Source organism: Oxyura jamaicensis, chromosome 20 (assembly GCF_011077185.1).
Source record: "Oxyura jamaicensis isolate SHBP4307 breed ruddy duck chromosome 20, BPBGC_Ojam_1.0, whole genome shotgun sequence".
Lineage (NCBI taxonomy): Eukaryota > Metazoa > Chordata > Aves > Anseriformes > Anatidae > Oxyura > Oxyura jamaicensis.
The window spans coordinates 5,329,044-5,343,027 of record NC_048912.1 but is presented as its reverse complement, the minus strand read 5'-3'; the positions used below and the strand labels follow the sequence as shown (position 1 = coordinate 5,343,027).

Sequence of the window (13,984 nt, the reverse complement as noted above, 5' to 3'; positions counted from 1 at the left end):
ATGGGCTGCCCCACAGCACCGGGGCAGGTCTGTGTGCTGAGCCAGCTGCACTGGCTGCAGCCTCTGACGTGCAGGTGGACTTGAAGATGTACACCTGGGGCTCCGGGTTTGTGGAGCTGACATTGCCAGCTGGGGGATTTAAGTTCTCCTCTCTTCAGGACTTGCAGGGTATGCTGTGAAACTCAACAGGTTTACGTCCTGGTCCTACCAATCACTGCTTTTTTCATGCTGCATGAAGTGAGCATGGGACTTCATGGGGAAATAATGGGGCCCAGCTGAGCGGCTCACCATCAAAATAAACAGCTGGAAAAATGACCAGAAGTAACCATGAAAATCATCTGCGGGAGCTTAAGAAAGCTGCAGCACTGCTGGAACAGGCTGAGAAGCAGCACAGGATCCCTTCCCATGGCAGTTTCCCAGCCAGTGCCTGCTGGGGCAGTGCTGACAGGGGTCTGCTGCAGCACGGACACGCTCCCCCTGCCCCAGTGCCTTCCTCAGCTTGCCTTTTAGGGTCTAGCATGACACACCATTCCTGCTGAAGCTGGAGCTTATCCTTGTAAGTGTGGTTTCAGGCCGCCACTCTGTCATTGCTCTGCCATTAGGCTGAGGCCCTGGGTGCTTCTCCTGGCTGGGACAGGAAAGGACAAGAGCAGGACACTGTGTGGGGCACGTGTAACTGCGTTGCTTCTGGAGATGGAAAGGAATTGCATTTATTTGCTTAACGGCAGCACTTCCCTCCTCCTGCTGGCCACAAGACCTGAGCCCTGAAGTGTGCTCCTCACAAGCAAAGGGTGAATTGCCCACAGTGGCCATGCCGCCTGTTGCTGCGCCTGTTGCGGGGGCACATTCACATCAAGTGCTTGTTTTCTTTGCGGCCTTTCACCTTTCATCCTTCATCCAGAAGTGTGTTGAGCCTGAACAAGGACGTGCATGGACAAAGGACAGCTCTGTGGGCAGCTGCTGCCAGTGTGGGCCTGTTGGAGCAATGCAGTGCTTTTGGCAATGCTTTAAAGGAAGAGAGGAATAAACTCTTCTTTGGTGCATCCCAGAACACATCCCTGTTCAGCTCCAGTTCCCCTGCTGTGAACCCTTTCTGCTGTCAGGGTGCATCTTGCCAGCTGCCAGTCACTTCTTGCAAAACGGAGAGCTAATGACAGCTCCATGCTGATCAACACCCTTCAAGGGAGACGCAATGGAAGCCCAACGGTGGATAATGACAACAATTAGCTCAATTTGTTGGTAGGCGCTGCTAGAAATAGCACTACAGAGCCTTCATCAGGGCATGCAGTCAGAGCAGGAAATTTGTACTTTCAACCCGCAGTGGTGATGAGCAGTAAGATCCCTTGACTCCCTTGACAGTGAACAAAGAGAGACAAGAGCTCAGCATGCACACCAGCCTGGACAGATTTTGCAACCCACTGCCATTCTGGCTCCCTCCTCAGCATTGCTGTATCCATCTGCTCAGCTCATGGCAGTGTGTGTCCCCCCTGCTCATAACCAGGCATCTCTGCCCACAATGAAAGTAGAGAAGGCAGGGCGAGCTTACTGGTGTGGATCCAGATTCCAGTGCAGAGCTCCCCCACTGAAATGGTGATGGCCTCCTGCAGTGGCTGGGCTGTCCACAGAGGTAGCCAGGAACTGCCTTGCAAAGCAGCCCGTGACCCAGGATGGGCTACAGACGTGGCTTCCAAACACCTCCATTTCACGATACATCTTGCTGAACAGTTAAAATGGAAGCCTGACAGTTTGCCTGTCCGCTGATAAAGGAAGAAGAATCAAAAAGAAAAGATGGAATAAATGCTACCAGACCACCTAGCTTGAGAGCTGACCTTATGTGGGAGAAGACAGCTAGAAAGATGAGCTGCTGCCTTGCTCATTTGTTCTGCCATGGCATCAGAGATGGCAGGGAGCAGATCGCCGCTGGTGCTTGGGAGCAGAGGGCTGGACCCCATGCCACCGTGCAATTCCTGCAGCAGCGCAGCCGGCTGTGCTCCTGGAGGGAGCAGGAGCCACCGAGAGCCGCAGTCCTCCACCTGAGGGGCTCTGCAAGTCCTGGCTTTTCTACAGTCTATTTGAAGGGGTTGCAAGAGCCCTATGGGGAAGATGGGTGGAGTATGTGCTCCTTGGATCATGCAAACTGTGCCACGTAGTGCTACCAGAACTGGGACACCACAGCTGGGGCCTGGCATGCAGGAGTGGCTCTGGCTTTGGGTGGGGACGCTGTCCTGCTGAGGGACCTGCTGGCAGTGGGGACAGGAGGCACTATAGCACGCTGCTGCCCCAGTACCCCCCCGGGGGTGCTTTGCCCCTGCACCGGGCACTGTCCTGAGTGTGTGGGTGGTGACTCCCCATGACCTCCCGCCATGCAGGATGCAGCTGCGATGGTTTGTGCCTGCACTGGATGGAGCTGGAAAGGGACGTCGGTTCCAACAACCATGGTCGAGGAGCTTGGTTGATCAAGTGTCACAGCCCGAGACACATGTTCAGAACCCTCCTTTTGAAGCTTGACAGTTCTGGTTATATCCACGGGTTCTGGCTTGAAGATACCCGCCAGGGCAGGAAGCAGGTGGGCTGGGGAGGGCAGTCCTACCACGAAAAGCGGCAGGGGCAGCCTCTTCAGCAATGTGCCTGTTGTGCCCCCTGCCTGTCCGATCCCATCCTTCCTCATCAGCACAGCCTATGCGGCCGTGACCACCTCTTTTTGTGCCTTCTGTGCAAAGACATTTTTGAACCACATTGTATGGCATATTCACTTCTTCCTTTCCACTGGGTTCTACAGAAAGGGGAGTGTACCCAGGTTTATACCGGGCCATGGATATCATGTGAAAGCACACTGAGCTCCTCTGTGGCAGGACGTGTTCACAAAGAGAAGGCAGGTGAAGGGGAGCCGAATGTGCCCCTGCTCCAGCAGGTGTGCAGCACAGACCTTTTGGTCAGCACGCCATGCCTCTGGAACCAGCCCTGAGAGGACAGTAAGAGGTTTCTAGCACTGTACACTTGCAGAGGCATCTCTCTCTTCAGCACAGTGGCCACGTGTTGTCTGCCTCCCAGCTGCCCGCTGGCGTCTGACCGGAGTGCCACTACGGCTCCTTGGCTCCCCGGCGCCTCGCTCTCGTATCGACCAGCCCTGTGCATGTGGGCAATGCCGGGGCTGGAACAGCTGGCACACTGCCCCTCACCTCAGCCTGGCTTTGTGCTGACAGGAAGAAAAGTGAAGAAAAGTTTCTGGTATTTGAATAAACCATGGATGGAAAGAGCACGCTGGCTTAAAGACCAGACCGAGCACGTAACTTCTTTCTGACTGCTGTGCTGGAAGCAGAGTGGGAATGGGCTGCAAATCGCTTTCCTGATTGTCCAGTGACCACTGCCTGTAGCAGGCTTGGAAATAACAAATTTTCATTAAAAATACTGTCTTCAGTTCCAATTCTCAGCTTAGAGCTGGTGACAAGGGCTTCTCAGCATGTGACCCTTCAGACCAATCTGCAAAATAATGATGCAGCTGGGAGCAGTTGGGGTGGTTTCGTCTGGTATTTCTTATCACACAGCAGCACAGAGGAGAGACTGTCAAATATCTGGTGGGGGGAAGAGTTACCTCATTTAACATCAGCTGGCTAAAGCTGGTCTGTGATAGTCCAAGCGAGGCTATTGCCTCTCTTGACAGGCTAAGGCTAAGGCTGGTACCTCCATCCCGACCTGGGTCAGGTGTCCCAGGCTCAAACCCAGAGGTGCCTGTCTCTGCTGACCAGAGGATGCCCAGGTAATGGGACACGATGAGACACCTGGCTTTTGAATGGTGAAAGAATGGGAGATGAAATCTCTTGTCATGCTAGGGGAACCCATACACGTGCTGTGCTGCTGTAATTTTGGTCCAGGCACCCTGAAATTATGGGTTCCACACCAGTGTCTTTCAGGGCTGGGCTTTTACCCAGAGCCCCCACTACCTCTCCTAAGCCTGTGCTGCGGCCACAGCCGTGCGGGTGACAATGTGCCCAGTGGCCATGACCAGCCTCACAGTGACTGCCAGCCCTGCGGGGCCCGGGAACCTTCATCAAGTCCCTGTTGAGCTGTGCTGTAGGACAGCTTTGTTGCTGGTCTCCATCTCTGTCACAGCTCCGCCTGTGCCTGCTGGGTCCCTGGGGTTGTGTCCGACCCCCTAACCAGCACCGGACCTGACCCTGACCTGCAGCTCAATGTCCCTGCTTGACCTTGGACCGGCCATCCCTTGACCATCCTTCAGGGATCAGCCAGTCCTTGCTGCACGTGGACACCTACAGAATCTGAAGGAACGACTTACCCAGTGTCTGGCCAGCCAGCACGCGCCCGTTCTCGCCCAGGACCGCGGCACGTGCGTGCCTCTCGTTGGAGTACTGTACGAAGGCATAGCCCTTGTGAACAGAGCAGCCCACCACTCGTCCGTACTTGGAGAAAATGGTCTCCACATCTGACTTCTTGACCACGGCTGTATTGAGATTGCCAATGAAGACTCTGGAGTTGATGGACTTGGGGTCATTCTTGTTTGTGATGTTGCTTGTCTGCACCTTCAATGACATCTTGAACACCTGAATGAACAAATGGGGAGTCAGGGAAGTGCACAAGGAAATGTCCCGAGTCTTACAAAGAGAGGCGGGGGATAAATCTCCCAGCAAGCCTGGAGCAAGGGAACCAGCTCCTCAACTTCAGCTGGTCTCTGGAGACCTCTCTGTGTTGGGGAGGGAACTCTGTCACACTCAGTGGAAATAAATGTATTTATCAGGCCGATCCTCTGAGCGTAAGCTGGTTGCTCCTGGGGGACAAAGCAGTATTTAAACACATTTTACATCTAAATAAAAGCTTTAATGCTATTAAAGGATAGCTTTTACCTGCCTATACTTAATTACAACTCAAGGACTGCTCTTTTAAAAGCGGTTTGCATTCAGCACTTGTGCTCGTGCCCCCCTCCTGTGGCTCCCCTCTGCCCAGCACCCCCCAGAGCAGGTTGGCACGCACAAGGACAGCCCTGACCCTGCAGGTCTGCACCTGCGGCTAGGAGAGGGCTTCGTTTTCCTGGGTGCACACGAAGAGGTTTAAGTGGTGAAGGACCCCACGAGCTCCTGGCTGATCCCTGGACTCTCACATTGCTATGCTGGGCTTCGAGCTGAATTCTGTGCAAACAGGAGGTGTCACTGTTAGCCTGGGAATCGCAAGCTGCCTGCTTGCAGCCGCTGCAACCCGCGTCCCCCAGCTGCAAGGCTCCACGTTCATTGCCGGGGGTGTTTCACGGGCAGCCCCCGAGGAAAGGCTTCACCTCTTCTATTCACAAGATAAAGAGGAGGAAGGGACAGGGCTGGGAACTGTGGTAAATCAAATCTAGTCTTGATGCCTATCAGGCGGCTTGCTATTGCTGCCGCAACCAAAATTACAGCTGTCCACAGATATTAGTTTGATTTTCATCTCTCAGAAACAGAGGGGCTGTTTTCGGATCGCTATTGAGCACTGCACACGTACAGTGTGATATTCACCTGGGAAAAGGCGGCACAGAACTGGGGAAGGTACTGACTTTATGAGGCACACCGTGGTGCTGCTCTCCCCCAGGTCCCCCCGGCTCTTGCAGAACCATCCTGTCCCCTCCAGGGACCCAGGCCTCTGACCCGATGTGGGCCTTTGGCTCTCCAGGCTGAAGAAGCGGGTTTGTTTGAGCTGCCTGCCCCAAGGAAAGGCAGTGTCTGTCCCCCAGTCCTCACAGAGGCACTTCCTGACGTGTGCTTTGGAATTGCACGAGGACTTTCAAAGAACCAAAGTCCTCCTTCCCGTTCTCCTGCAAATAACTTCTCCCATAGGACACAAACTCTCTGGCTGCTCCTCTCTCCCCCTAAACCTGCAGGAGGAGAGCAGGGGGTCACTATCCATGTCACCCCTTCACCAGGTGCGCCCCATTTTGGCTCCGCAGGTGACAGATGTCCTTCGGAAGCAGGCTGCTCAGCTACCAGCCCCTTGGGACACCCGGATGGGCTGCTTCTTCCTCTAGTCCACTCTACCTGATGGCATTTCTATGCAGACAGACAAGCACCAGTGTTTTAGGGCTTGTCACTGCTAGCTCTCTGTCTCCAGGATCTGCAGCTTCAGTGAGACAGCCGAGGAGAGTTGCCTGGCCCAGAAGGTGCCTGCAGCCCAACCCAGGCAGACAGGGGGACGGTGAACACTGACTGCAGTCACTGGCTCTATCCAGACACGCTGGGGCTGCCAGACCTCTGCCTTTTTGATTCTCCGAGCACAGAGGACCAGGCACTCAGTTCCTCTCATCATTTAAAGCCAGACCCAACAGAGTGCTGGGGACGCCTGGCAGGGCAGATGCTCCACGCGGAGCAGGGGAGGATGCGACCGTGCAATAAATCTCACCCAGCTCTCACCCCCGTGATTCTGTTAACCTGCCACTGAAGCTGGAAATGATCTCCCTGCTAAATCCAATTGAAAAAAAAAAAAAAAAAAAGGTGGACTTTGAGCCTGGCTCATTACATTTTCCTTTTCACCCTTACAGATTACAGTAGCCGGAGACTTTTATTGTATTATTTTTAAAACAATTCGTAACAGACACAGTGCTCCTAAAAACCCTGGAAATAATAGCTAAGAACAGGATTTAATTATTTTTTTTCCCTAGGAAATTGCTGTACTAATCCCCTGGGACAGCTGAGGCTGTGAGGGACCTTCAGGAGCCTGCACACGCAGCGGGTGCCCATGCCCTGGTAGCCCCGGATGTTCTTGCTTCCCAAGGATGTGCCTGACCGCTGAGCATCCCTGGCTCTCCCTGCCCCGTGGTGTCAGCGATGTCACAGGGCACTGGCTTCCTCGTGCAACTTTACTCTCGGTGACTCCCTTTGCTGATGTCCCCATATTTCTACCTCAGAGCAGCTCTGCCCTGGTGTGTGGTCTCCAAAGCTTTCGACCTCACATCATCCTTGTCTGGCAGAGATTATGTAAGTCCCCAACCCCTGCTGATAGCTGCCCACGACCCTGTGTGCTGAAGCTACATCCGAATCCTGCAGAGCCAGCAGCACTGCGCTGGGACGCCCCTGCCCTGCTGCAGCTTGTTGTGGCACCCGGGGCTCCCACCAGAGAAACCGCAAGAAATTCTGGGTGCCTTTAGGACCTGCTGTTAAAGCCTGTCTCTCGGTCTCCTGTGTGATCTCCCTGCAGTGGTGTCTCTGAAGCTGCCCTCATCTGGGCTGTGATGGCAAAAATAGGCATTTCCATCTTCCAGCTTCAGCGCTAAACAACCCAAAATATAATCCCGGCTCCCAACACCTCCTTTCCGCACCCCGACCAATTTTAAGCTGCTACCCCAAACCCCTAAAGCTGCTGTAAGCCCAAACACTTCCCCAATTGTGGCGAGCCCAGAAGTGGGTTATTTGCATCCGTCTGATCTCCGACCAGCTGTTTGCAGCTGTAAACACCAATTACATCAGTGCTGAGCTCCTTAAACCGGCGTGGGAGGGATGTGGGTTAAGCTGCCTCCGCGCAAAGAGTGCACAGAACAGAAAGGTCTAGCGGGAGGTAAATCGGGGTAAATCAGGGTAAATCAAGGCTTTTCCTCTCAGATTTAGAGGGCTGCCTCTTCTCAATGGGGGCAACGTGACTCGGCTCTGCTGCTGCCAGTGGACCTGGTCCATGCTCTTTGTTTTCTCTCAAAACAAAGGAGCTGGATGAGGATGTTTCTCAGGTGGGCACTCAGGTATCATATGTATCTTCACTTTGAGGAGGGATAAATTGCCAGGAACAACCCCCTGACATCTGTTTCATGAAGGTAAGACATGAACCCCGCCTTTTACAGGCAGGAACCAGATAACCCAGTGACTTGAGGAGAGACCTCTCAAGCCCTTGCGAAGCCTCCAGCTCCCTCATTCTGCACTGCCCACCCTGAAGTGGAGGCAAGATCCTGCTTCCACTCTCAGGTCTGAGGCCTTCATGTCTTCATTCCAAATTCCTCAAGCACCTTCCTCTCATCCTGTAGCCATGCTCCAGAGGGTGCCAGTGGTGAAGAGGGTCACTGCAGCATCGCAGGTGCTTCCCTTGGGGCCTCCACTTCAGAAGGATCCATGGCAGCATCTGACAAACAAGGGGACAGGGACACCAGATGGCAAACTAAAGGTGAGGCCGGGTGATGGCCACATCATTGGGAGGGCCTGGGAGGAAGCCAACCCAGACCCGAGGTCTCTGCAGATGAGATGCCCTCTGAGTGCCATCTGCCCCCTGATACCTGCCCCTGCCCCGGCAGGGATGGAGCCACAGCCTCAGCCACCAGCCCCGTGAGCACTTGTCCAAGGCTGGGGTCCAACCCCGAGGTGTGGAGCCCCATCAGCTACATGCCGGCGTTTAACAGGCTGGTGCCAAGCACTCTCCTGTGGCCCTCACACAGCACCAGCACTCCTGGAGAAACCTGCCCCCTCTGCCTTTCCCGTCCCATTCGTTTGTAACCTCTTCTTGCACGCAACATTCACCTTGCATCATTTATTGTAACAACCAAAATGTCATCCCCGTTTGCTCACCGAAGGGTGATCAGCAGACATAGGATCAAATTCCAGTCACCACGAATTAACACGTCACGCTCCCCCGCCTGCACACCGTGCCCGGATGGCAGCAGTGCCACGAGACACATCACAGCTCTCCCGTGCAGATCAGCATCGCACAGGGTCTCCTGGAGCTACCGTCTCTTTGATAAGAGGTACCTCTTATCTCCTCGAGATACTGGCTCTTTTGATGCCGTCTCTCCTGGAGAGAGTCCAGCCAAGGGCCACAAAGATGATACGGGGCCTGGAGCATCTCTCCTATCAGTAGAGGCTGAGAGACCTGGGACTGGTCAGCCTGGCAAAGACTGGGAGGGGATCTTGTCAATGTTTACAAATATCTTAAGTGTGGGAGACAGAGGGATTTGGCCAACCCCTTCTCAGCAGTCTGTGGGGACAGGACAAGGGGCAACGGCCACAAAATGGAGCCCAGGCAGTTCCGCACCAACATGGCAAAGAACTTCTTCACGGGGAGGGTGACGGAGCCCTGGGACAGGCTGCCCAGGGAGGCTGTGGGGTCTCCTTCCCTGGAGATATTCAAGGCCCGTCTGGACGCCTCCCTGGGCAGCCTGCTCTGAGGAGCCTGCTTTGGAGGGGGGTTGGACCCGGTGATCTCTGGAGGTCCCTTCCAGCCCCTACAGTTCTGTGGTTCTGTGATAATGCCATGTAAAAACCCACGGGAGCCCCCGCAGAGCATCTTGGCGATGTCTCCGATTAGAAAAATATATACAACAGAGACATGTACCGCTGGCAATGTATTAATATTCTAATAACTACAGCTGTCTTCAGGGGATGCATTTTCACAGCTATTATTTTACTTTTCCTCCCCCAGCCCTGGACTGCAACAAGCCAGAGCTGAGTCACAAAAGAGAGTAAGAAAAAAAAAATGACTTGCTGTGATACTTGTCACTTGGATGTAGGTAAATCAATCCTTCAGCTGTAGACCTCAAAGGAAACAGAGGAAACATTAGCATGAATACCTCTGCTCTCTGGCAGGGAAACTGAGGGGCAGTTTCCTTCCAGTTACTAAGGAATGCTGGCAGTCTCGGTAGATCTTGAGATTTTGCTGGGAAGTCCCTGACATTTGCTATTTTGCTTAGAGCTTCAGCTGCCAGGTTCACGTGATGATGTGGAATCCCACTGACACATCTTTTTGCCCCCACGGCTGTGGGTCCCTGGCCATGCTTCCTTCCCCTCCCTGCAACCTGACCCTACCAAAAATCCCCATGGATTCAACACCCGGCTCCACACGGCACAAGGAACCTTTTGGCTGCTGCCAGGCTAAGCAAAATAATAACCCTTAAAAGTAAATACAGTAAAATACAGTAAAATGAAATAAAACACAGTAAAATAAAATAAAATAAATAAAATAAAGTAAAATAAAATACAATAAAGTATAACTCCCAAAGCCCCAGGAGCCCTGGTGCAGTTTCTGGGGGTCACAGCAATGGGGACTGCCTGGGGCATCCCTGGATCCCCTGGGCCGGACGCTGCCGCATTCGGGGTACACTGATGCAGCAGCATCCCCTCCCCGTTCTCCTCACGTGCTAGGAAAGAGCACAGCTGGAAGCAATGTCACGGTCCCCACTGCCGCTCATGTTCAAGAATCCCTTAAAGATATTGATATTCAATCCGGTAGCGGCCCAAGGCCAGAGCTGGTTTACTTGATAAGCCATTTTTCCTTCCTGCTTTAAGTGCCTTGCTGCACAGATTAGCTGTTTAATTGAGAGCCAGGTGTCTAAAAACCCCAGAGGCCTTCGTCTTAGTGATGAACTGTCAGAGAAGAAGGCGGCAAAGAAAAACAAGTGAGCCCCACCACTCTCTCTTTGCAGAAAGCTCTCTTTATTTGTGTGGTGGCAACACGCAGGCAGGCTGTTATTTTCCTCTTATCACGCTTGTTCACAAAACGGGAAACATGGTTTTTCATCCTGTCCCTGGCTCCGTCCAAGTTTCCTCAACTTGGTGACTTTGTGCTCAGAGGCAGGTGACGAGTGAGATCCTGCAGAGACCTCGGGGAGGGGGCGCAGGCAAACCTGCTCCTTGCGTTGCTGCCGCAGCCCCGGGCTCCGGTAAATGTTGGTGTTTTGGGGTGCCCCAACCAGCAAGAGGGTCCCCAGCACCAGATCTGAGGGCTGGAGGCGGCGTGTCCCCGAATCCTCCATCTCCCTTGCTGGAGGAAGCCAAAGCCGTGCGGCTCGTCTCAGGTCTTTGTGCATCCCCTGTATGCTCATACAGGGCACAACCCAACTCTGCGCCGCCTTTAGGGGGTTACCTCCCTGCTTCCATCCCAAACCATTAACACCCATACATCTTGCTGGCATGGAGCCCCTGCATTATTATTTCTGGGGAGGAACAGGGCCGTTAACCCACCGCAGCACCAAGAAGCTGGGGCGGCTGTTGCACAGCGATGGAGCGATTTCTGACTCAGACAGCCCTTCTTGTACCTGAAGAGCAGTTTTAAAAAGAAACGCTGCCCGCTGCAAGACACGGGGACTCCACTGATTGCCTTGCCACACACCCATCAATAGCACAGAAATGCAGGTGCATCTAAAAGTAAACTCACTGCTACCCCTGGTGCCAATCATTCCTCCCCCGAGACCTGGGAGTAATTTGCTGGTGAGTCCCCACACACCGGAGCCGAGCTCCGAAGCACTGGTTTAATAACCATCACAAGCCCTGCAATCTTTTTAATAGCTTCTGAGTCCCCAGCAGCTCCTCCATGGAGACCCAGAGGGTCTCAGCCTTTCTCCTGGAGAGTGGAGTTCCCCTTTGTACCATCATGTGGTTCAATAAATAGAATAAACTGGAAATATACCAGTCCTCGGGTTTACTGGGGAAAATGGCTTTGATCCTCCCACATGTGATTGTTACGGGACCAGAAGGTTATTAAAAGAAGGGGGTAAACAAAGATGTCAAGTTATTGCACTAGTTCTTCTGCACCAGGGTTGCTGCCTTTGGGGAAATCTCTGCTATTCCGAGCGAGCTGGGAGGGCGAAAAGCTGGCGATCAGCTCAGCGGTTGGGTTACGGACTGGTGAGCTGGGAAGCTGCAGGTTCCCTTTGCAAGTCTGAAGACAGAGAATGCACTGAAGACAAAGGAGCCCACTGCACATCCTCCCTGTCCCCTGGCACTCGAGGTGTTATTGCTGGAGGGTGTCAGCAGTGAATTGCTGCTTGCTCTCCACCAAGCTCTCAGCACTGAACTGATGGGGTGGGCGAGGGGCAGGCAGCTACTGCCTGCCCTCCATCCCCTTCACCCCTGCTTAGATGGGAGCTGCATCCAGCCTGGGTGGTACAGAGGGAGACAAGAAGCTACGGAGCAGGAGAGAGCCAAAACATCAGCTCCGTCTGGTTCATTAAAGCACATCTGCTGCAGGATGTAGAAAAAATAATCAAGAGCGACACCATGATTTTGTAGGAGATCTCGAGTTCTGCAGGGCTCTGCCAGGAGGGGGTGACTCCGTCCCACTGCCCCAGCTTGCTGTGGGTGCACTGGGAACTTCTACATTGGTGCAGCCTCTCCTGGAGCTGCCCTGGGGTTGGCACGGCTGCAGCACCCTGCAGTAATTACGTGCGTGCTCATGTCACCGCTTAACGAAGCACGGGGGATGGTGAGCATGGGGATGTCTGAAGATTCCATCTGACCCCAAATCAACCAGAAATGGAATTTGCTTTCCCAAATGGTCAGCATTTACTCCACTGAATCCGTTTCCTTAACTTCTCTGGTTTTGAGTGGTATCTCCACAAACCTGGGGCCCACGGCAGTTGACACAGGGTGCTCCTGCCCCGACGGGTGGATGCTGCGTGCGTAGCAGCATGGACAGCGCTAGCTGCTTTACAATCTTCCTTCAGCTATCAGTCTTGCTAACTAAAGAGCCTTCTTTTTTTAATTTTTAATTAAAACAACAAGCCATTTTGAACTGAAGAAATACTGCCAATCCTTTGAAAACATGGCCCTGATTTAAATTTCAGTGCAACTGGCAAATCCCTCATAAAGGAGCAATAAATAATCAGTAGCTGTTTTAATAAGTATTTAATGAGTTGTTAAACTACAATGGTTACGAAGTCTATCAGGTCAGCATGCAGTTTATAGCTGTGGCTCGTAACCATCTGTCCTACATAGAATTCATGCCTATGGAAAGCTTAAAAAATCTATTTATCAGGGTCTTAAATCCTGGTAAGTGTGAAAAAGGCATGACCTATGGCTCGAAACCCTGAGATAAATCCAAGTGCAGCAGCACCAGCCCTGCCCACGTCTGCCCGTCCCCTCGCTGAAGCCAAGCACTGCCCAGCCTGGTGCAGGTGCGCATGGCTGTGCTGCAGCTGGTGGGCTCCTGCGGGCAGGGCACGGCTCCCCCAGGCGAGCACCTCACCCTAGGTAAGCCCAGAAGCTGAGCACATGGACCTGCTCCTCGTCTTGGGCTCATGATGCTCGGCCTTCACACCAAGGCTGCTGATCCGTGCCGGCTTTGGAAGCAGTGCTGTCGCCCAGCTGCTTGGCAAAGCCAAGGTCGCTCCTTGCACAAGGACTCCCCGACATGCCCGCGCTGTCCCACACAGCACAGGGTGACAGCGAGGGGCGTCCAACAGCTCCCTGCCCCTCAGTCCTGCCTCTCAGGTCCAAGCTCAAGTCCTCTGAAGACAAAGCTGTCTGCAGGGCACCGAGCAGGATTGTCACAAAAGCAGAATCAAGGCCGGAGGCTGGCAGGTATCAGCCTCGGCAGGATCAGTTTGGGTTTCCACTCCCAAGCTAACAACATTGCATTTAAAACATGAGAAGAGTCCTGACAGTGTAACATCCCACTCCCCCAACACCAAAACAAACAAACAAACAACATAAAACACACCATCAGTGCTGTGCTAGAAGCAAAAATTTGGGCATGTTCTGGAGCCTACACAGACCAACCTACAGATTTCAACCTGTGAGACACAGCTCCCCAGCAGCTCTTTGTCTCCCTGAACGTGGGCTCCCCACTCACACCAAACTTTTCTGGGCTCTGCTTCTTCCATGGATATATTTTTTAAATGAAGGCATTTTTCTCCAAAAAAAAAAGAGTTCATACCATCCTTTGATTGCAGAGCATGCAACAAGTAGATTTTTCAGGAGTCTCTGCTTCTAATCATCTTGGGAATCTCTCGTGAACAGACTCACATTCCTTTTGACAGCAGCAAAATAAATTTTAAAGGTCAATTGAATCAGATTAGCCCAGACTGGCAGCACTTGCAGATGCAGAATTCCATGGATAACATTTACGTTATGTTCAAGAACAGAAACAAAATTCTTTGGAGGAAAGAATCTTTAAAAGAAAAAAAAAAAAAAAGAAGAAGAAAATGAAAAGGAAACAGCAATTAAATAGAATGTCATCTGTAGTCCCACTGGTGCAAAACCTGATGATTACCTACTGGGCTATGGACAACAGTACATGTATTAATCTAATTAAAGTCCTT

The 13,984-nt window shown here is 52.8% G+C and overlaps 1 protein-coding gene across 4 annotated transcripts in view; it reads right to left on the bottom strand.

Annotated features, from left to right (window-relative positions):
• Positions 1 to 13,984, bottom strand: part of RALY (RALY heterogeneous nuclear ribonucleoprotein) — a 116,909-nt gene that overhangs the window by 16,592 nt on the left and 86,333 nt on the right. For all 4 annotated transcript variants that reach the window (XM_035343949.1, XM_035343950.1, XM_035343951.1 and 1 more), the window contains one exon: positions 4,295 to 4,559. In XM_035343949.1, coding sequence (XP_035199840.1) covers positions 4,295 to 4,550 — 256 coding nt within the window. In that variant the 5' untranslated portion in view covers positions 4,551 to 4,559. The remainder of the gene's footprint in view (positions 1 to 4,294; positions 4,560 to 13,984) is intronic.